Here is a 23143-nt window from a genome sequence, read left to right as displayed (position 1 = left end):
TCTGTGCCTGTAGGATCAGGATCCTTGGCTACAGACCAAGTCCAAGGCCAATCTAGGCTTCGTAAGACTCTGTCTCAGAGAGAGAGAGAGAGAGAGAGAGAGAGAGAGAGAGAGAGAGAGAGAGAGAGAGAGGGGTACACTTCAGAAAGCTAATCTTAAATAGTTTGGGAATATGGGAAATTAGTACAGTAAAACGAATTAGCATAATTGTAGATAACCAGGGAAGAGAAAAATTGTGAATCTGGGCTAGCAAATTTTTGTATAATTTTGGGGTTGGAATTAAAGTTCAGATGGTAGAAAATTTGCCAGTTGTACATGAAGCTCTGGGTTCCATCTTCACACCTCATAAAAACCAAGCTCGGTGGCATATGTTTGTAACCCTGCATTGGGAATAGAAGTAAAAGGATCAGCTAGTGGTTCAAAGCCAGCCTCAGCTACACTGGGAGTTCAAGGCTAGCCTCAGCTACACAAGGAATTTAAGGTCAGCCTCAGCTACAGAGGAAGTTAAGGCCAGCTTGGGAGATAAGAGATACTCAGGTTTTTTTTTCTTCTTTCCTATTTATGGTGCAAGCTTTAAACCAACCCAGGGCCTGATATATTTAAGGAAAGTGCTATACCGCCGAGCTACATCTCAACAGTCCACATTATTTAAATTTTTAAGAAACTTTTTGCATTTATTTAGTATTTGTGTGCATGTGCACACCCATGTCGTGGAGATCAAAGGACAACTTTCAGGGGTCGATTCTCCTCACCATGTGAATTCCAAGGACTGAGCTCAGGTCATCAGGCTTGGGGTAAGTGCCTTTACTCCACTGAGCCCAGTGACTTGCTGGCCCTCCAAATTACTTCTCTAAGCCGTATTTCAAAATACTTGCATAAGTGATGATTGTTCATTGTGAAATATGAAGGTGAGAAACAGTCAAAAGGCATATGTCAGAGAAAAACTGAAAACGTTTTGTCCCAGTGCCTCCTAGATGGCTGTGAGCAGTGGTCTAGAAGCATGTGCTTGTCTGTTTTCAACCACGGCGTGGAATCGTCTGCAATGGCTCAAAAAAAAAAAAAAAAAAAAAAAAAAAAAAAAAAACAAGAATTCATTCTGCACTTTTGTGAGCATTTCTAGGGAGCTTTCTTTAAGATTAAAAACAAAAGCCGGGTGGTGCTGGTGCACGCTTTTAATCCCAGCACTTGGGAGGCAGAGGCAGGAGGATCTCTGTGAGTTCAAGACCAGCCTGGTCTATAAGAGCTAGTTCCAGGACAGGCTTCAAAGCTACAGAGAAACCTTGTCTCAAAAAAAAAAATTTAATGTGTATGGGTGTCTTGCCTACATGTATGCCTGTGTACCTACCAATGCATACCCGGTGAAGGTCAGAAGAGGGCATCAAGGTCATCTGGAACTAGAGCAACAGACTGTTGTTGGGAGTGTTGTGAACTGAACGCAGGTCCCAGGAAGACTGAGTAGTTGGTGCTCTTCATCTCTGAGCCATCTCTCCTTAGGGAACCTTCCTAAAGGAGAAATCCCAGCCTGGCTACCTGCTGTGTGGAGTCAGCAGGATGCTGGAAATGCCCAGCTTCCCTGTGGTTTTGCCATATGTTGAGCGTTCCCCACATATGCAAGGAAAGCTGCGCCTGACTGAGGTCTGGGGCAGCAATGCAGACAGTGTGGTGCATTCCAGAAAGCTGCTTCCGCCCAAATGAATGCTTTCATCCCTCTGTGGAGGCAGCCATTTATTTGGGTACCCCAAAATAGTAACAGTATGGTGAACTTGAATTAAAGAATAGTTTGCTGTCTGTGTGATACAAGCTGCTTCCCCAGTTTCTGGATGGGCTGAGGGGGGGAAACATCGGTGTGCTTTTCTTTAAGCTTTGGATTCACTCAGGAAGAGAATGAGCAAAGTATACTAAACTGAGCAACAGTTGGGCATGCCCTGCAGGGAGCTTCGGGCTATGCCTGGCTCCCTCGCTACTGGGGAGCCAGTTATTTTGGGAAGCATGGCTCAGGATCAGTCCAGTGGTTACAATCCAATGGTCCTTGGAGGAATTCTCTACCCATCTCATGCAAGTTGGGAGATAGGTGTGACCCCATAGAACACCAGTGGGTAAGCTGGGTTCTTGGCCTAGCACAACGTTAAAGCGTGCAGGAGCAGAGCCCAATAGTTTTCATGCGAGCCTCTGTGTTCACGCCACCCACTTCACCTTTTACAGAGAAAGTGGATTAGACTTTCATTATGAAGATGCTGGCTCAGTTTAACGTATGTGTCTAGCCTTAAAATAGTCGAGGAAGAATCCCATAGTTCTTGTCTTTGCTGTTGACAGTTAAAAGGCTTTCCCAAGATCAGCTGTGGCCCTTCTTTAGAAGAGAGGATGCATGGGAACTGGGAGTGACTCAATGACAGAGCACTTACCCAGCGTATGCCAGAGCCTGGGTTCTACTCCCAACACTGGGAAAAAAGTTAGCAGAAGAGGTCATATATATCAGCTTAAAGCTTTTTTCTGTTTTCTTATCATTTAGTGTGTGTGTGTGTGTGTGTGTGTGTGTGTGTGTGTGTAAGCACTTGTAAGCATGCTTGTGGAGGTCAGAAGACAACTTTAGGAGTTGGTCCTTCTATCAGTGGGTCCCGGGTGTCAAACTCAGTTTTTCAGGCTTGGTGATCAGCCCTTTTGCCTGATAAGCTACTCACCAGCCACAGGTTTTTTGTTTGTTTGCTTGTTTTAAATTTTGTTGGTTTTAAATTTAAATTTTGTTTTAAAGCCAGGTGTGGTGGCACATGGGCAGGAGAATCTCTGTGAGTCCCAGGCCAGCAAGGATTACATAATGAGACCCTGTCTAAAAACAAAACAAAACAAAAAATTGTTTTTGGGAGACTGGAGAGATGGCTCAGCTCTTAAGAGCCTCAGGTGCTCTTCTTGAGGACCCAGGTTCGATTCCCAGCACCCACATAACTCAGAGCTACATGTATCTTCTGACCTCCATGGGCATCAGGCACATACATGGTGCAGACACATGCAGGCAAAACACCCATACACATAAAAATAAAAAGAAATAAATAAGTGTTTTAAAGGTTGTTTTGAGAATTTGAATAACATTCCTTGAGTGAGCTTGCATTATCAGCTAGCCTGAGTGCTCAGAGCTTCAGTGTGTTTGTTCTCAGCAGATAGCTTAACTCCAAGGTAAGGCTGTCAGGAGATGAGTAATCACAGCTGAAAAACAAGACTTGGGAGCGTGAGTAATGGACTTCTGCAAGCAGTGACAGAGTGGTGTGAGGCTTCTCCCGAGCAGGAGATCAACAGATGGAAGCTGCTTGGCTTCTTCATAAATGTAGGATCTTTTTGAGGCAGAAAAAAAAATGCTAAATAAGCCAACCTAAATCCAACATTGCTTATGGATTCAGTATCAGAGGGAATGTGAGGATACAGATTGGGTTCCATTTAGTTTTGACCTTTTGAAACTGGCCTTACTATATAGCTAGAACTCATTGTGTAGCCCAGGCTAGCCTGAAAAATCACTGTGTAGTCCAGGCTCGGCCTCGAACTCCTGATCCTCCTGCCTCTTTGTCCCTTATTTTAGGATGTCAGGTATGTACCACCATGCCTGGCTATGTTGTGCTTTAAGGAAAAATTTGACATGGAAAAGGGATGTGGGAAGCCATGATTTAGGACAGTTACTGGCTTTGTGGGACAAAAGAGGTATACTGCGATGTAAGAACAAGTAATAGATGCCTTGCTCCTGTCTTAAGTACTGTTTACTTTCATCAAAATCCATCAGGTTAGCCGGGCGGTGGTGGCGCACGCCTTTAATCCCAGCACTCGGGAGGCAGAGGCAGGCGGATCTCTGTGAGTTCGAGGCCAGCCTGGTCTACAAGAGCTAGTTCCAGGACAGGCTCTATAAAAGCTGCAGAGAAACCCTGTCTCAAAAAACCAAAAAAAAAAAAAAAAAATCCATCAGGTTTAAGTTGGAGGAGTAGATCATTGGGTAAAAGCTCTTGCTGTGCAAGCAAGAGGACCCAAGTTCAAATCCCCAGCACCCATGTAAAAGCTGGGTGTGACTGTGTGCACCTGTAACCCCAGCAATGTGTAGGAGCAGAGATGGGACTCGTTGGCTGCCAGCCTAGCTCCAAGTTTAATGAGAGATCCCGTCCGAAAAGAACAAGGAAAAGAGCGATAGAACGTGACACCCAACATTCTCCTTTGATGGGTATCCCTCCAGACACGGAACCTGTACATATCCATCTCATTCATAATATATTAACATAATTATATATTATAATATACATATTAGTGGTAAAGAGCACTGTTGCTCTTGCAGAGAACTGAGTTCAGTTCCCAGCACCCACATTGCTTGGCTCATGCTACCTGTTATTCTAGCCCCATGTGCATATGCCCACATACAATAATAAAATAAATCTGAAAGATTATATGTTAGCTGGGTGATGATGACGATGATGCACGCACACCTTTGATCCCAGCACTTGGGAGGCAGAGGTGGTTGGATTTCTGAGTTCAAGGCCAGACAACCAGAGCTGTTGCACAGAGAAACCCTGTCGCGTAAAACAAACAAAACAAGATTACACATTAGACTGGAGTAGTGAGTGTTTAGCCTGTCTGCACATCCTCAGAATAATGACTCTCTTAATAAAGACAATTCTTACATAAAAATATATGAGTAAATTCATCTTCATTGGACTTGAGCTAGTGACAGTCCCCTGCCTCAGCCTCTTAAGTTCTCCCATTCCAGGTGCGGATTGCCATACCAGCTTAGAGAGGTGAGCTTCCACAGCTGTCAAGCGTATGGCTGTAGACCACAGATGAGCATACAAGAGTCTTAGGAATACACTGGAGCTCTCTCCCTGTGGAACCTAGTCAGCCATTTCCCACCCCTATGTTGCCTAGCTATATTTTTTTCCATCCTTTCTGGATGTGTGTGCTGGGGGTAGGTGGGATATATGCTGTGTGTGCATAGGTGCACTCCCTTGTGCACGTGTGTATGGAAGCCAGAGGATACTATCACAGGTCTTCCTGAGGCCGAGTCTTACGGAACCTGAGCTCACCATTTTCCTTTTGGCTGGCCAGTGAGCCTCCAGACGTGGGAGCCCCAGAGGTAGGGACTGGGGGTCCAAACGCAGGCCCTCATGCTTGTGCAGCAAACACTTTAACCGCTCAGCCTTCTCCCCACTCCCCCTTTTTTGGATGTTTTGAGGAAGATTCCCACACATCAAACCCCAGGCTAGATTCAGCTTTGTTGAGGAACCCAAAAAGCATTATTTCTTGCTACACAACTTCTTAGCACTTGGGTTTCTGAATTCTGAGCAGCCTGTGGCTTAGACAGAAGGCAGACTCATGAGTCTGGCAGCTGGAGCCTAAAGTCCCCAGTTCAGAATTTCTGATTAAGGCCAGGTCTGGATAAGACCGGCTCTCTAAGTGCCGGATGAGCCACGGTGAGCTACCCACTTGATCACCCATGAGTGGATTCTATTTTTACACATCCTCTCCAGTAAAGTTGCCTGGTATATTTTTTGCCCCCTCCCCTCTCTCTCAGCTTACAGAATCTTTCTTGTTGTTTGAGAATTCTACAGTTAAGTTTGGCTTGATATTTTTTTTTAAATGTAGAACTTGGACACATACACATTCTGAGCGTTTTTGGTTTTTAAAAAGAACTTAGTAACACTTTGAATGTTTGATGAGTAAGATCATATTCAACAACAGACTTCCATGCGTGATGGTAACTCAAGCCTGTGTTTCTGGGAGGCTGGGGCAGGAGGATTGCACCTGTGAGGCCAGCCTGGGCTGCAGAGTGGAACCCTGTCTCAAAGAAGAAAGCATGAGCTCCAGATGCGCCTCAGGTGGTAGAGTGCTTGCTTATCATATACAAAGCTCCGAACCCAGAACTTCACGTGTCAGATTTACGGTCGTCCGAACACTCACTCAGGCGCTAGGAGCAGGAGTTTGAGGCTAGCCTGAGACACCCGAGACCTTGTCACAAACAAACCCCAAACAGGAAGTGGTTATGACACACCGCTACACTCCAAGGACTGCTCCCTGCTGAGCCCTACTTTTCTATTTTTTATTTATTTATTTATTTTTTGGTTTTTCGAGACAGGGTTTTCCTGTAGTTTCTAGAGCCTGTCCTGGATCTAGCTCTTGTAGACCAGGCTGGCCTCGAACTCAGAGATCCGCCTGCCTCTGCCTCCCGAGTGCTGGGATTAAAGGCGTGCGCCACCACCGCCCGGCTTGAGCCCTACTTTTCTGCATTGCTGATTTCACCAGCAATGCCCGGGTGTTCAGTGAAGATGGCGGGGCTTCTAGAAGCCCTCGAGATACTTGTTAGCATTCCTATCCTGACGACTTCAGAGTCCCTAGGCCTTGGATAGAAAGCATCCCGCGTCCTGAGGGAATCCACAAGATCTCCCCTTTTCCCTTTTGTGTCCTCTTCACGTCATTAAATTTGCCACCATTGCTGTTCCCGAACCTCACTTAAAGGCAGCCATGTTTGCTAGTGAAATCCAATGGACTCATGGCCGAGACTGGACGGTGGCATTCTGAAGTGGGTGGACAGGCTCTGGTCCTCTGGGAACATGAGAAAGGCAGCGTTGGAGGTGTATCCAGTATGTTATGAACCATGTCCTGACTTAAGTGTAACTTTATCATTTTAATTGTCCCTTAGCAATAAGTAAGGTTCTTTTTTATTTTATTTTTTTTATTTTTTATTTTTATTTTTTTGAGACAGGGTTTCTCTGTGGTTTTGGAGCCTGTCCTGGAACTAGCTCTTGTAGACCAGGCTAGTCTCGAACTCACAGAGATCCGCCTGCCTCTGCCTCCCGAGTGCTAGGATTAAAGGCGTGCGCCACCACTGCCCGGCGTAAGGTTCTTTTTTAATTACATAGGCAGAGATTCCTCTTATCAGCAAAACTAATGATCTGAATACTTTTTATCAGATAAAGTTAAGATATGTTAATATTGACCAAAAAAATTGTTAAAGGCTCCTGTCTAAGGCTGATGACGGAAGTTTAATTCCCAGGACCCACACAACAAAAGGAAAGGTCCAACTCCAGTTAGTTGTCTTCTGATCTCCATATGTACATCATGACATACATACAGGCACATATGCACATACACACACTAAACAAATGTAATTTTCAAAGATAGGCTTATTATGGGGCTGAGGGTATGACTCGGTTAGTAGACCTAGCATGCATGAACCATGTGTTCCACCCCCAGCATCTTATAAACTAGACAAGGCAGTGTAGCGCATGCCTGTTCCCAGCACATTTGGCTGTATGAGACTGTCTTGAAAAGACAAACAAAGACAGAATAACGATGCTGTTTGTTTCTGAACAGTGATGTCAATGCTGAAAAAAAAAAAAACAAAGAGTAACAATGCTGTTTGTTTCTGAAATGTGGTGTCAGTGCTCTTGATAAATCTGAGAAAGATGAAGACTTGGCAACCATCTGGGTTCTTGGAACACAGACGTTGTATCCCTTCTAGCCTGGGTAGCAACATCCTATGAACTGGGCTAGGCAGCTGTGTGTTTATCTTTAGATACCAAAGGTGGAATATCTCCCCGGCTCAAGCAGGCTTAAATCACAACTAAGGATTGGTTGTCTCTCCGAGACAGCTTTCCCTACCTGAGTAAGAGTCTCAAGTGGCTTGATTCCTATCCATCCATCCATCCATCCATCCATCCATCCATCCATCCATCTTCTCTCTCCTCCTTCTCTTTGTTTCTTTCCTCCCTCCCTTTCCCTATCCCTTTCTCTGATTTCCTTGCCTCCCCCTCTCTCTCTTTTTATAAGACAGGGTTTCACTGTAGATTTAGCTGGCCATGAACTCACTCTGTAGTCAGGGGTGGCTGACCTGTGCTTCCCATGTCGTGTCTAACATAATCTTAGAGATTAAGCAGAGGTTTGTTGGCAGAGCATGAAATAACTGCCTACCTGGCCATGTAAACCGTGAGAACATTATGGTTCTGAACAAACTTCCTTTCCTTCTGAAATAGTGAACAAGAATCAGGAAGGCAATCAGTGATTTTGACAAAATAGGAACTTATGAAGTAGAAGACACTGTTAAAGCAATTGTTATAAACAATGATAAATGGAGCATTCAAAAATCAACTTAAAACAAAATTGTGTTTGTAATATATATATGTTTAAATTAATTCAATTTTTTTTGTCAGAGTATGTTCAGGATCATCTTGCCAGGGGACACTGGCAGCTCACTCCTGTATTTCTCCTCCTAATAATCATTTAAACCATCTCCTAATGCAGATCATGGCAGTGACTGTACCTGTTTTATAGCTGGGCAGCCACCAGGATGTGAAGGACAAATAATTGCACGGTGTCACAGTCAGAAATAGACTGTGAGTTCTGAGCCATGTTTTCACGCTGGATTCAGCTCCCTGCCCGTCCTCCCTGCTCCTTTTTGGGAAATTTTGGCTGTCCCACCTGAAGGTTTTAGGCCAGGGCGAGCGTCAGGGCAGGCTTAAAAAGACAGTGTGTGCTTCTCGACTCGCCAAGGTAAGGTCATGGCAAGTAACTTCAGAGTCATGGCGTGCTTCCATGGCTCCCGACCGTGCCCGCATGGACCATGCTGTCTTATTGTTGGTGAATTCACAAGACCTCTCCTCCTCCCTTGACCTTCATTCTGTGGAGCCCAGTCCATTGCATTTAGAAAAACCCCAAGGAGTTTCCATGTTAGAGAATGTGTCTGGAATGTGTATTATGTGTAGTAGTTGTTGACAGAGGAGGCGAGCAAAGGAGTAGAGGAGCCGTGTATTAGGATCGTGCCAACATTTGCATGTGGAGAGCAGGCGGTGGTGAGGGTTGAATGAAAGAGTGGAACAGACTTAGAAGCTTTTTACTAAGAGTAACCTGGCCGGGCCTGGTGACACAGACCTATAATCCCAGCCGCTTAGAAGTCTGAGGCAGGAGAATCACAAATTCAAGACTTGCCTGAGCTATAGCGTGATGAGCCAAGGTCAGCTTGAGTAACTTAGACCCTGTTTTTACTGAGGAGGACGAGTCAAGGTCAGCTTGAGTAACTTAGACCCTGTTTTTACTGAGGAGGTACTCAGCGGTCGAGCACCTGCCTAGCGTTTATGAAGTCCTACGTTAAGCCCCAAGTGCCATAGCCAAGGTGGGGAGGAGGGAGAGAAAAGAGGAGGAGGAGGAGGAGGAGGAGGAGGAGGAGGAGGAGGAGGAGGAGGAGGAGGAGATGAAACAGACTCTTCTAAGTTCGTGATTAGTCTTAGTGTCCCCATCTGTGTCCCCAGCAACACTCTCTTAAGGTACACATGTGGCCAAGGAGGAATAATAAAAATAATTACACAATAAAAGAAAACAAGCAAGAAGAATTACATGGGGCTGGAGAGATGACTCAGTGGTTGAGAACACTGGCTGCTCTTTGAGAAGACCTATGTTCAGTTTACATGAGGACTCGCATGTCAGCTCACAACTGACTGTCACTCCTGACACCTTCTGGCCTCTGTGGGCACAAGGCCTGCACATGGTATACAGATATGCCTGCAGGCAAAACATCCATATACATAAAAACGTTTTAAAAAGTGTAAATTATAGATGTAACTTCTTATCCTTAAACATTCCTCATGAACGAATTTAATAAAATGTTTTATGAATGGATGAAATAGGTGTAATTGGCTAAAAACTGAAGCCAAGAACGAAGCAGAGCAGCTGAACAGCGCATGTTCCCATCCTCAGTTCAACAAGGACCTAAGCTGTGCTCATCACTGAGCACACATGTTCTGTGTTATAATCTCACTGTGGGGAACAGCAGTGGATTTAAGTTGTTTGTGAAAGATGGAAGGCCTTTCCTGCTCTTAAGTGAACCATCCTCTCTCACATGTGCTCCTGGAAAAAAGCTTCACTAATCTTTAGCTGCCATGTTTCAAGGTCTGGGGACCACATTCCCCCCAAGTCTCTGGATCATCTTCAGGACTGTGGCAGAAGTAGAGAGACTTTGGATGGTTTGAGTGTCCTCCAATCTTACCAGATGAAAGCAAGTGACTACTGATAAGCTACCAGAGCAGGACCAGAATCTCGGCCCCACTCTGCTGCTTCCTGGCCTTTGAGAGCTTTTATTAGAGTCCAGGGATGAGTACCACTAGAAAGGGAAGCCATTGTGCCTGTAGACTGCCCACAGAGCACCTTGGGAGTTGTGATTCTCTGTGTTCCGGAAAGGGATTCTGTATTCACTCCACTTGTCTAAGGACCACACATAGCATCTCTTTCCTTTTGCTGTGACAAAGTACCTGGGATGGTGCCACTCCCAGATGGGGCGCATCCTTCTTCCTCCCGCATGCCTAGCAGTGTCTCCTAGGTAATTCAAAATTCAGTCAAGTTGGCAATAAATTTAATCCTCACCCACAGCGGCAGTGTCTGTCACTGATGGGACTTCAAACTTAATTTATTTGGAGCACTAATTCATTTGTCTTCCTTTTGGGGAGTAGATGGCTTGGGGTTTCCCATCGTGGATCTCTCTGTGGGGCTCTGAATTCTCTTTTTTGTTTTAATATTTTTATTATCTTTATTTGTGTGTGTGTATTTGTATACATTGCCACTGTGTGTGTGTGTAAGTTGGAGGACAATTTTTAAGAGTCACTTTTCTCCTTCCACCATATGGGTTTGTCAGGCTTGGCAGCAGCTGCCTCATTCCCTGAACTCCCCCCCCCCCCCCCGCCAAACCTTTCCTCTGACATGACTTTATGGCTGCCTCACTCCCTTTTGTGACACTGGTCCTTGGTACATAGCCCAGACTGACCTTGAACTCACGATCCTCCTGCCTCAGCCTTACAAGTGACTGGGATTAAATTCACATGCCACTGTACTTATCTGTGTACCTATTTCCAGATATCTAAAACACTTGGATTTATCACTAGGTGCAGAGGAGTGGGACTAGTGAGGTGACAGAGGGTTTGAGTTGGGGGGAAGATGGCGGAGGATCTCAGATTGGCCAGGAGGATCTCAGATTCTGGGGTTAACTGTGGAGCAGTCTTTTATGTCCTTTCCCCATAGCCTGTCTTCAGTGAGAACAGAGTGCAGGTTTTCCTTTAAGATGGGGCATCCGGCTAGGGGATCCAGACCCGAGGTGCTTCCTAGGGTAATGTGGTCCTACTTCTATGGCTGTTTGAGTTTTCCAAGGTTCAATTCCCATAGACTTTAAATATATATGTTGCTGTATATTTATATATCACTAAGCAAGAATACCTACAAAGAAAACTCCAGACGGTTGTGGAGTTTTGTTGCTTTCTTGTGTGTCCTAAGGGTCCAAACACTTCTCCCAGAAGCCCCTGTGATAGCAAAGGTGTAGGACCAGTGTTCCTAGGCTGCGACAATAAAAATTGTAAAAAGTCAAACATTCGGAAAAGCCTCACAACTCCATTTCAGTATGCTCTGGCCTCTTTTTCAGCAATTATTATGGAGCCTTCTGAGCCCCCGTTCCGTGGTGCTCAGCCACCCCCTTTGTGAGCACTTTGAAGAACTCAGTTAAAGATAGGCTGGTCTTGGGGCTGCACCCCGCCGAACACATTGGCCGTTCAGATTTCACTCAGTCTCTGGATTTGCACAGCTTTGTAACATGTATGATAAAGCCTCCACTGCAGTTGTGCCCAAGAAAAGACGTTATCAGGGTGATTTTTCACAGCACTCCACGGGGTGTTTGAAGCCTGTGCTGAGGTCATGAGCAGCTTTGGGACTGTGTACAGAAAGTGCTTTGATACCCTGACTGCGGAAGGAAGCAAATGCTATGACACCAGCTACCGCAGCTTGTCCCTTGGTCCTTTTTAAAGTGGCGCCTAAGAAAAAGCAACTCTACACACGTTTGCGTTGTAGTTTCCTCCATCAGGTTTTAGGTGCTCGGGTAGTCTGTGTCTTTCCCACACGGTCACATAGACGTGTTATTAATCTTGACGTCAGGTAAACAAATAAGAGCACCTTTTAGGCAGTTCTGTTGTGTAATGTTGGTTCTTAAAAATTCTTTAAATTGTGTGTGTGTGTGTGTGTGTGTGTGTGTGTGTGTGTGTGTGTGTAGTGTAAGGACTTCTTTCAGAAGTTGATATTCTCTCCTTCCACCATGTGGATCCTAGAAATCCAATTTAAGACATCAGGCTTTGGTGACACACTCCTACCTGCTGAGCCATATTGCTGGCCCTGTTTTTTGTCTGCTTGCTTTTTTTTTTTTTTTTTTTTTTGATAGAGTCTCATGTAGCCCAGGCTGACCTCAAACTCTATGTAGCCCAGCTGACCTCACACTCTGTATGTAGCCGGTAGTAACCTTGAACTCCTTATTCTGCGATTAAACCCTGTTTTTATTTAGTATTAGAGACCAGACCCAGGACTAATGCATGCCGTGCAAGTATTTTACCAATTGAGGAGTACATAGAATTAATACAGACTACACGTAAGCAGCGTTCTTGTCGCCATCTTGCCTTCATATAGGAAGCCTTACTATCTACGGTGCTGCCAGTAGATAGTACTACTATTCTCTGTGGCCGCAGCACCACCTTTTACTGAGTGCTTGAATGTTGACCCGTGCAGCTTAGAGGCTACATAAGTTTCTGTAGCCACTCGGTACAAGAAACTGCCACATTGGTAGGTGCTGGGTCTATTAGGGCTTCCATGTTTATACCTATAAGTGTGTTTAGGAGAAGTAATTATTCATTTAGACTCTCGAGGCAAATTTGATCTTTGTAAATCTTGAGAAAATGCTCACACATTTTGCCATTGAATTTATATCAGCTTCACGTAGTTCTTGAATCAAATGACTGATGAATTCAAAAGTCCCTTTATTACTTGGGAGAATTGTTTTTCGTGGGCACTGTGTTTTTTTTGGGGGGGGGGCGGGTCTGCTTGGAAGCAGCCTGTGTGGGAGAGGTTGACTTTTCTTATCATGAGTACAGACCCCTTTATGTGTCCCCTGCCCACCCCTCCCCCACTTGTTGTGCGAGGCACTTTGTCCCTGGGCCCAGCAGCTGTTGTGACTAGAGGACAGTTTGCATTTTTAGCCAGCAGCTGCCCAAAGAAGCCGATCTGGTTTTGGCAGGAAATAGCACACGAGTGAAAGCCAAGTTAAAAGAAGCTTGAAAAATAACAGAGTGGCGCAGGGCGGCACTAATGCATGGTCCGTTTTCCTTTGCAAATTGTACCAGTAACTTCTTCAGATGACAGAACCTAGCGGCATTCGGGGTGGGGCCTTGCTTAGTCAAGTTTAAAATCCAGAGTCTAGGCACTAGGGACATGACTTAGGGGTTAAGACCGCGTAGTGCTCTTCCAGAGGACCCAAGTTCAGTCCCCAACACCCTCAACCAGCTGTAGCTAACGCAGGCTCCAGGCCATCTGGCTCATCTCTGGGCTCATGGGTACCTGAGCAATCTTCTGCTGATCTACTGGGCTCATGGGCACCTTCTCTCTCTCTCTCTCTCTCTCTCTCTCTCTCTCTCTCTCTCTCTCTCTCTCTCTGTTACACACACACACACACACACACACACACACACACACACTTAAAAATAATACAAACCTTTAAAAGATCCAGAATCTAACGCAAGGCATAGAATAGGCTCCTAGGAGGGTATTGCTATTTTTATTTTTTAAATAATATACTACAAATTTGTTTTAATTGGTTAAGCTGAGAACTTAAAATTATTGTTCTTTCAAGATAAACCGATAATTAGTGGTTACGGGTCCCCCCTCCTCTGCACTACGATGTCAGCCATCCTCCACAGAAAGCAGTTTCAGCATTCCTTCAGCAGTATTTATCTATCTGTTCAGCAGGCAAGCTTACTTTCGCTGAGTTCAAGGACTAAAAGCATGTTCTTATTTAGTCTCTTTCCTTCAGAGTAAGAGTTCTTCAGAAGGCGCAGCCATTGTCAGTGTAGAGCCACTTTTCCTGGAAGGTAAAAGCTTAAGCTCCTCAAGAGGAGCGAGAGAGGGCTCGGCAGGTAGAAGCACTGACCGCCTCTGTTCTGTCCCTGAGGCCACCTGGTGGCAGGACAGGAGGGACCTACAGGCTGTCCTCTGACTTCTGCCTCCTCTGACCCATGTACCTCTCTCTTCCACAGAATAAACAAACAGATAAGTAAATAAATGTAATAAATTCCTCAAGTTGTAGTTGCAAACAAATGAATTTTGTCTCTATGGAGATTTTACTAAGTGCTCACCTTTGTGTCTCTGTTGAAGTCTGCTTCCTGTAGAAGGCCCAGGTAGCCCCAGTGTCTGACAGACCGTTTCAGTAGTTCTTAGCCTTCCTAATGCTGAGACTGTTAATACAGTTTCTCATGTTGTGGTGACCCCCAATCATAAAATGGTTTCATTGCTACTTCATGTCTATAATTTTGCTACTGTTATGAATCATAATGAAAATATCTGATATGCAGGATATCTGATATGCAACCCCTGTAAAAGAGTCACTTGACCCCAAAGGGGTTGCTACCCACAGGTTGAGAAGTACTGCTTTCGAAGGTGCCAGGTGTGTCCCATGAAGAAGAGGTCTGCTAACTGCCTGGCCTGTACTCACCAAGTCTGATTTTCCTTGCAGACCTTCACTGCCTGGTGCAACTCGCACCTGCGGAAAGCGGGCACCCAGATCGAGAACATCGAGGAGGATTTCAGGAATGGCCTCAAGCTCATGCTGCTTCTGGAAGTCATCTCAGGTGGGCGTATGGGCTCGACTGTGTCTCACCTATGACCTGCAGGACAGTGTCTGTAAAGATGGGTGGGCGTGCGGGCTCAGACTTGTCTCACCTGTGACCTGCAGGACAGTGTCTGTAAAGATGAACATATTCTTTGAACTTGGTTGGCTATAACATGGCAAAAAGCTGGGTGCAGTTAATCCTAGCAACGGGGAGGCAGAGGTGGATGGATTTCTGTGAGTTGCAGGCCAGCCTAGTCTACACAGCAAGTTCCAGGAAAGCCAGGGTTACACGGTAAGACACTATCTCAAAGAACAAGGCCAAAGTCAAGAAAAACTTTTTCAAAGAATAATCGCCTGGGTTGGACATTTTTTTTTGGTTTCATTTGTTTGTTTGATTTTGTTGTTGTTTTTTTTTCCCCCAGTGAAGAATGGATTCTGTATAGACTGGACTTTCAAATGTTTAGGGCTAAATGTAACAGTGCATCCTTTTAATTCTAGTCTGGATTAAAAGGATCACCATGAGTTTGAAGCCAGCCTAGGCTACATAGGGAGTTGCAGGCCAGCCTAGGGTACATGATGAGATCCAGTCTCAAAAAGCGAAAGAAAAAAAACCAAAAAACCCCTGGTAAAACAAAACAGTGTGCTGTACATCTCAAAACAAGAGAGAAAAAATGGATACTTCTGTACTGCCTGCCATGATACCTGTTTCACCTTTAGTCCAACTAGTGCGGGTTACAGAAAGACATAAGACCTCTGGTCCAGGTCAGGGTATGTGTTTCACATGAGTGAACATGTGTAAAGATTGCCCTGGACTTGTCATCATGTATAGACTAGGCAGGGTAGGTGGGTGGCCCTCGAGATGTGACTCAGAAGCAGAATGGCAAGCCCACTCTAGTCCAGATAACCTCGTAACCAGATGTCTAGGAAGCCCTGGCAGCCACTTCTGTGGCTTGAATTAGGCTACCCAACTTCTTCTAGCAGCTAGCCAGAAACTCTGACTGCTTCAAGGCCACCAACTGGCTTCTCTCTTTCTGAATATGAAAGCTGGCTCAAGGCCAGACCTTGATATGCCTACGTCTGCAAAGGGTGCAGTAGCCTTGATGCTATAGTTCTCTTGGTCACATTGACTTTGCATGTATTCCTTCTTTGTCATTCAGGGAAACCAGGAACAGGTCAGAGCAATGGGGTGATCATTTCCTCTTAAGCAGAGCCTAGACTCTAGTATTTAACTCCTTGATTCAGAGCCCAGGCAGTACTCTGCACGATTCTCTTTTCTTCCTTCAGGGGAAAGGCTGCCTAAACCTGACCGGGGCAAAATGCGGTTCCACAAGATTGCGAATGTCAACAAGGCTTTGGATTACATAGCCAGCAAGGGGGTGAAACTGGTGTCTATTGGGGCTGAAGGTAGGTGAGAAGTGACCTCATAAGGGAGGCTGTGGCCTTTGCCTTCGGTTTTCTCCACCCTCCCACAATGTTCCACGCCTGCCTATGTCATGCCCCCTGGGCACTGCCTATAGACTTGAGAACCAGGAGTGGGTACCAGGTTCTAGACTAACTGGTAAATACGAACATCAAGTACCACACCTTGTCTTCTTCAGACTGGAATGAGAAAGAAGATTCATGTCTGAAGGATTCTAGGTTAGAAACTGGTCACTAGGACCAGGTGTGGTGTTGAGACCTGCCTGTCATCCCAGAACCTGAGAGGCTAAGGTCCATTCTAAGTTTGAGCCCAGTCTGGCTACGTAGGGACTTCAAGGCCAGCCCTGGCTACATAGTAAGACCCTGTCTCAAAAGAAAACAAAACTGAATAAAATACCTAATTTCTAGGAAGGGAGCAGCCTCCCCATTGTTTGTGGAAGACTGGGCACCAGGGGAACCCAGGAGCTGCATGTCACCATGCAACTGCCATTTAGGGAAGATGGCAGGAGGGGCCAGGGCAGAGATCGGGTAGAATGCCTTCTCTCTGACGGGGCCCTAGAACTCCTAGGTGCTCTGCAGTGATAAAGCATATACAAGACCGGTGCTGCTTATTAACTCAGAATATATCTAAACTTAGAGCCACTTGCTTACAAATGCCATAGAACCAGACACTTGTTTAAACAGACGGGTCCTCGACTGTGTGTCCTTGCCAACGAGTTGCGTACCGATTGTGTCATCTGCCCATTAACTTGTTTTTCTCACCACAGAAATAGTCGATGGCAATGTGAAGATGACCCTGGGTATGATCTGGACCATCATCCTCCGCTTTGCCATCCAGGACATCTCTGTGGAAGGTAAAAGTCTCAGATGGTGATCCAGCTGTTTGGGCTGGGAGCTGTGCTTGCAAATTAAAATCTGAGTAGGGCCGGGCGGTGGTGGCGCACGCCTTTAATCCCAGCACTCGGCAGGCAGAGGCAGGCGGATCTCTGTGAGTTCGAGGCCAGCCTGGTCTACAAGAGCTAGTTCCAGGACAGGCTCTAAAAAAAAAAAAAGCTGCAGAGAAACCCTGTCTCGAAAAAACAAAAAAAAAAAAAAACAAAAACAAAAAAAAATCTGAGTAGGATATTGTGACATTGAACAGTCATGAAAAGCATCTAAATTGAGTCTTCAAAGATTTCATATTTCTGTGGAAAAAGACCCTGATGGTGCTGTTCTATTCTTGGGGTGGAATCACTTTGCAAAAGATGAGCACATGTTCAGAGCAGACGTTACTTTTAACACTGGTCTCTCTGCTGCCTGTTGCACTAGGAAGTTAACAAATTACTAAGGAAATAAGCAGCGAGCTTTCCTTTCTTCTTTGTTTTCTCTGTCCTTTCCTCTCTCCTCCTTCCCTCCCTTACTCCCTCTCTATTCCTTCTCTCTGTCCCTTTTCACTAGGGATTGACTTGCCCATGCTAAGCCGATGTTTTGCCACAGAGCCATCCTCACAACCTCCTAGGGCAAAGTTCTTCAGGCTTACAACTGGAAAATAATAATAATAATAATAATAATAATAATAATAATAATAATAATAATAATTTGGGCATTGCCAAACAGTGGTGGTACATGTCTTTAATCCCAGCACTTGGGAGGCAGAAGCAGGCAGATCTTTGCGAGTTCAAGGCCAGCCTGTTCTATGGAGTGAGTTTCAGGACAGCCAAGGCTACACAGAGAAACCTTGTCTTGAAAAGCAAAACAATGAAAGTTGTGTATGGTGGCTGTCACTTACAAACCCAGCATGAGGAAGGTAAGACAGGAAGAGCGCAAGTTTGAAAACACCTTAGGCTTCGTAGTGTTTTTCATAGTGCCAGGCAGTCAGGGCTACGTAATCCGCAAAACATTCTCTACATTCCCCTCAAATAAAGAAGAAAAAGAAAAAACAGGAGATGCTCCTAGCTCAGCTAATGTGATAGTGTGAATTGGTCTTCAAAATAGTGTCTACTCCATAAAGTGACTGTAACTGCTTAAATATTTAAACTTAGTGTATAGAAATTGACAACGGTTATGACAAATTACTGTTTTTTTTAATAAAGTGGGAACCTTTAGGAAACATCTTGTTATTTCATTAGCATAAAGAAATGCACTTTTATAGAACCACATTGTGCAGGAGTTTTCAAATGCAGTCTGTGCATTCTTCAAACTGGCTGTCACTTCTGAGCCTGAACTGAATATTCAGTTTAGATGACGTAAATGGGTGTGGGGTTCTAACAAGGGAGTCACAAGCAAATTAAAAGTTCTCTAAGGGCATATACTACAGGCTTCTTGTCATCTGGTGTAAAAAACAAACAAGCAAAAAAAAAAAACCAGGCAAGTGGATTTTTTAAAGATTTATTTTAGTTTCAATTATGTATATGTATGGGGGGAGTGGTGTGTGTGTGTGTGTGTGTGTGTGTGTGTGTGTGTGTGTGTGTGGGTATCCTTGGAGGCCAGGAAGCAGGTCAGATTCCCTGGAGCTGGCATTAGAAGTAGTTATTAGCTGTTCCGCATGGGTGCTGGGAACTGAACTCAGGTCTGCTGGGAGAGAATGTGAGCTCTTGACTACTGAGCCTTCTCTCCAGCCCCACTGGGTGGTTTTAATGATTGCTGGCTGGTGAGTCACTAAAGCACCAGAGAGACCAGCATCAGAGCCTCTTCCAGCCTGGGAAGAACACTCCACCACTCGCCACTGAGGCTTAGTTAGCTCTTAGTTAGCAAGTTAAAGCAAGCTGAGTATTGGCAGTCCATCTTGCCCTTAAACCTAATCTGCTGGTACGCATGCTGTGCTTTGAGAGTTAAGTAGGCAGCTCTGATTTTCAGAATGTCAAGCTGACATTTGTCAACAGCTCTGAATTCAGATTTAATTGCAAGAGGTGCTGTGAAGAGATGAGCTAGCAGGCAGTCCTGACCTGACAACCCGAGTTTTGCTTCCTGGAACCCACAAGGTGGGAGAGAGCACCGACTCCTGACACATGTACACCATGGCACACACACACACAAGTGCAAACACGCACACAATTTAATTTTTTAAAAAAAATTTAGAGAAATAAACATTTAAGGAAAAGATTTACAGTGATCAAACACTCATTAGGCTAAAAAGCATAGTAATAAATTTTGATAAAGTGAAAAAAAATAGGAGTAATAATGACCTGCAGAGCCAGGGAAGGAGGGAGGTAGCAAGCACATCAGACTGTGCATGCTGATCCGTGTGAATGCTGTTTTTAGGGTGGGTGGGGTTGGCCTCGAACTTCTCGTGACATCTTCAGGGTGTGGAATTAAGGGGGGCCCAGCAAATCCTTCTCCAGTTAGCATTACAGGGGTGAGGTGTTTTTCTGACAGGTTGTTTAGGTTTCTCTTCTTTGTGTTTTTGTTTTCGTTTTGGGTTTGGTTGAACGATATTGCACTCAGTGCCATGGAAACACCAAGCATGTGGGCATTCTACTCCTGAGCTACCTCCCATAGCCTTGGTTGCAATTTTGTAATTAGTAATAAATCAAATTTAAAATTTGAATTTTTCAGGTATAGCTATGAGAATGACATTGTCTGGTTTCCCCTAAATGATTTTTTTTTGTATGCCAAAATAAAATAGCCGTTCTCTGAGTGTTTTTCCTTCCAAACACCTTTTCTTGATGCCATTACAGAAACATCTGCCAAAGAAGGTCTGCTCCTGTGGTGTCAGAGGAAGACGGCCCCATACAGAAATGTGAACATCCAAAACTTCCACACCAGGTAAGTGCCAGGGCTGTCGAGGCCTTACCTGTCTCCCAGAGCCCAGGAAGGCAAGGAGAACCACGTGGCTTGTACTAGTATCTCTCCTGTCAAGGGACTAGTTTCCACAGTCGAAGCAAAGCTATGTTTCCCAGAGCAGACGGTTTGTGAGGGTTTGCAAACAAGGGGACACGTTCGTAAATGGAGTCTACTGCTGCACCCGGGTCCTTTCTAGTCTGATCTGGGGGCTCCTTGTGGAAGGAGTGGTGGACTTATCTGTGTCATTGGGACCCCAAAGACTCCGCAACCATTCCAGACACTCCTCCACCTTGGCCTCTCCTGCTTAGTCCATCAGCTTTAATAGTCAAAGTTGAAGACAAACAGGAAAGTCACATTTTAAAAATGGCAGAGAACAGGACAAATGCAATGTAGAATTGGCGTGAGAGTGCCGTGTGGCGCTGGCTGCAGGCTTAGCTCCCAGGTGGTTTTCTATACTGTCACATGTGAGCACAGGCTTGGTCATATTCTCATCCCTTGGATGGTGAGTTCCCCATGGGTCTATGGATAACGAGAGAAAGTCTGTTACCAGAGTAACCAATTGTGAGGTACTTTGGCTAGAAAATTATTAGATTGTTGGCTGTTGGAGAGGGAGGGTCAATTTTCCTGAAGGGTGTGACCCTTGATAGGTCTACCATACTCCAGTGGATGGTTCCCCATGAGGATGTGGACAGCACAAATTGGACTTGATGTATTATTTCTTTTTAAAAGGAAGAAAGAAAAGAGGGAAGAAGGGAGAAGATTGGGAGGATGGAGGTAGATCTGAGAGGGATTGGGAAGAGTAAGGAATGAATGTGACTAAAATGTATGCTTATCTGAAACTCAAAGAACTGTTTTTAAAAATGTATTTAAAAATACCTTAGATTATTTCCAGGATGATAGCACCAAGCTAGGCCATGCAAGCAGAGGAGAAAGGAAGCCCTCCCTGTCCCTAAGAAGCCAGGGGGTCTGAAATGGCCAGCTAGGGTGAAAGCCTATAGGGTGTTTGTCTATACTTAACCGCTCTCCTCTTCTCACACTGGGCCAAATGGACCTAAGCCCTTCCAAGTGATGCTCCATCAGGTTCTTCTTCTGCTTCTCTTTGAGGGATACCTCCCATGCCCTGCTCTCACTGGTTCTGCTGGTTAACAGTACACTTAGAGCTGAGCATCCCAGGGGCCATTAATAGTGGTGTTTTTGCCCCTGCTGACATCCTGTGACCTCACCTATAAGCTTTAGCCTTTAAAATAAAAGTAAGCTCAGAATGGTGCCACCCGTCTGTAATCCCAGCACTTAGGAGGCTGAGGGTAGAAGGTTGAGAGTTTGAGGCCAGTCTGAGCCGCACTGAAAGACCCTGTCTCAAAATAAATAGGTAACTCAATAAAAGCAAACCTCTTAGGAAAGACAGAGTAGCTGGGAACTGGTGTTGGCTTTGAAAATACCATAAGGACTTTCAGAGGGTGAATCTCCCGCCTGGGGTCAATATCGTTGGGGAAGGGGGTTACTGGGCAGTATCAGGTAAGGACCAGAATGGAGACTGGGTAAAACATGAGTAGGAAACTCCAGGATTAGAAGGCAATGACAGTGGTGGACTTGTCTTATCTCTCATTATCTGGACAGGGGCAGGGTCCCTGGCAAGACTGGGCCTGCTAAAAAAGGAAGGGAGAGGGAAAGGGAAGGGAAGTGTACATGGGGAAGCGCAAGGTCCATCTAGGGGCCATTGATGTCATTCATTGGCTCATGACATCAGGTGGGAACAGCTGGTGTCTCACTCAGGGGAACTGCGGGTCTCTCCATTAACCCCCATTCTTCTCTTCTGTGCTGTGAAGCTGGAAAGATGGCCTTGGACTCTGTGCCCTCATCCACAGACACCGGCCCGACCTCATTGACTACTCAAAGCTTAACAAGGTCATTCATTTGGGGTGGCTTTCAGTGTCCCCCACCCATCACGCTCAGCATGTCACCCTGAGAATGAGCACATCAGCACTGACTAGCATGGATGCGGGCTGCCCAAAAGGCTTTACATATGTTCAAGGCTTTTACTAGCCTGGAGAATAAGAAAGGTTCAATTGTTCACCCCCTTTTTAATGCGGCATATGCTAAGGGACTGCTTCCTATTGAGCCAATGTATTCCTTGTCCTTAAATTCCCTTTAGTGTTCTGGGGAGTTTTTATGTAGCTGTTGAGAACTGATTAATTGGTTTCTCACACAGGATCATCACAACGATGTCATTGTTGATGGTAGAAATTAGATATTAGTCTTACAGTAGAAGCTTTGGAGATTTGGGGATGGGGGCTAACCTTAGAAAACAGTTCAATATACTAGGTCTCTGATGAGGTTGGGGTTCAGTGGAGTAGGAAACAGGGGCTCTTGTAGATGAAGCTGACTTTGAATTCCTGATTCTCCTGCCTCTACATCTTAAGCACCATGATTACAGGAGCGCTCCTCTCAAAATTCCATCTTTAGAAGTAGTTCCAGAGTCAGGTGTGGTGCCCAGCGCTTGGGAGGGTGAGGCAGGAGAGTGGTGAGTTAGAGGGAAGCCAGCCTGGACTATCCAGGAAGACTCACAGTCATTTTAAAGTGTAGGTTGTGGAACAGAGAGAGATAAGGCCCTCCTCTGGAACGGCCATACTTCAGAAATAATGACACAGGAAGATTTAGGACTGAGACCATGGCAGTCTCGTACTGCTTGCCTTGGGTTGTAGCCACGGATTTCCTGCTGGTGTGCTGAGCTGGCTCTTCATGTGTGCTGTGTGTTTTGGGTTGGAAACTGGCTCTGCATGCTGCCCTCACGTGTGTGGCATGTACAGTTGTACCCTCTGGCTTCCCTCAATCCTGTTAATTATCACTTGCCCACCCGCACCCCCACTCCCACCCCAGCCTGTCTTCATCAGTTCAGAGCATGCGAAGGTTGATTTGTTCCCCAAAGATGAGGATTGGGGGTACCACAGTAGAAAGTCGTGTTTCAGACTAGCCAACGCACATAAGCACATGTATGTTTCCCCCATGAATATTTATTGCATTTGTAAAGTGAAAACTTGTTCTAAATAGATGATTCACTACCAATTTATAATGATCAGTTTTTATTTTGAAAGTGAATAGACTTGTGGAATTGGTCATCTATAGTGGGTAGAAAATTAGTAATATATGACAGGAGTTTTCCATTCTTTATATCAGATTTATATCAGATTCTATATAATGAATAAGTGTGTATGCATATAGTCTTAATATATGTAAGCATATGTGTAAAATCATGCATACATGTTCATTGAGGCTTCACACTAAAGTCAGTGCTTTACTTTTTGTTAGTTTGTTTGACATAGGGCATGG

The 23143-nt window shown here is 45.1% G+C and overlaps 1 protein-coding gene across 1 annotated transcript in view; it reads left to right on the top strand.

Moving 5' to 3' along the window:
* Actn2 (actinin alpha 2) overlaps positions 1 to 23143 on the top strand; it is a 70705-nt gene that overhangs the window by 14555 nt on the left and 33007 nt on the right. The window contains exons 2-6 of the mRNA XM_038333612.1: positions 14540 to 14654; positions 15920 to 16039; positions 16822 to 16908; positions 19711 to 19798; positions 21643 to 21721. Coding sequence (XP_038189540.1) covers positions 14540 to 14654; positions 15920 to 16039; positions 16822 to 16908; positions 19711 to 19798; positions 21643 to 21721 — 489 coding nt within the window. The remainder of the gene's footprint in view (positions 1 to 14539; positions 14655 to 15919; positions 16040 to 16821; positions 16909 to 19710; positions 19799 to 21642; positions 21722 to 23143) is intronic.

This window comes from Arvicola amphibius, chromosome 6, assembly GCF_903992535.2.
Source record: "Arvicola amphibius chromosome 6, mArvAmp1.2, whole genome shotgun sequence".
In the NCBI taxonomy this organism is placed as follows: Eukaryota; Metazoa; Chordata; class Mammalia; order Rodentia; family Cricetidae; genus Arvicola; species Arvicola amphibius.
Note: the sequence above shows the minus strand (reverse complement) of the source record. Positions and strands in the feature narration are given on the sequence as shown.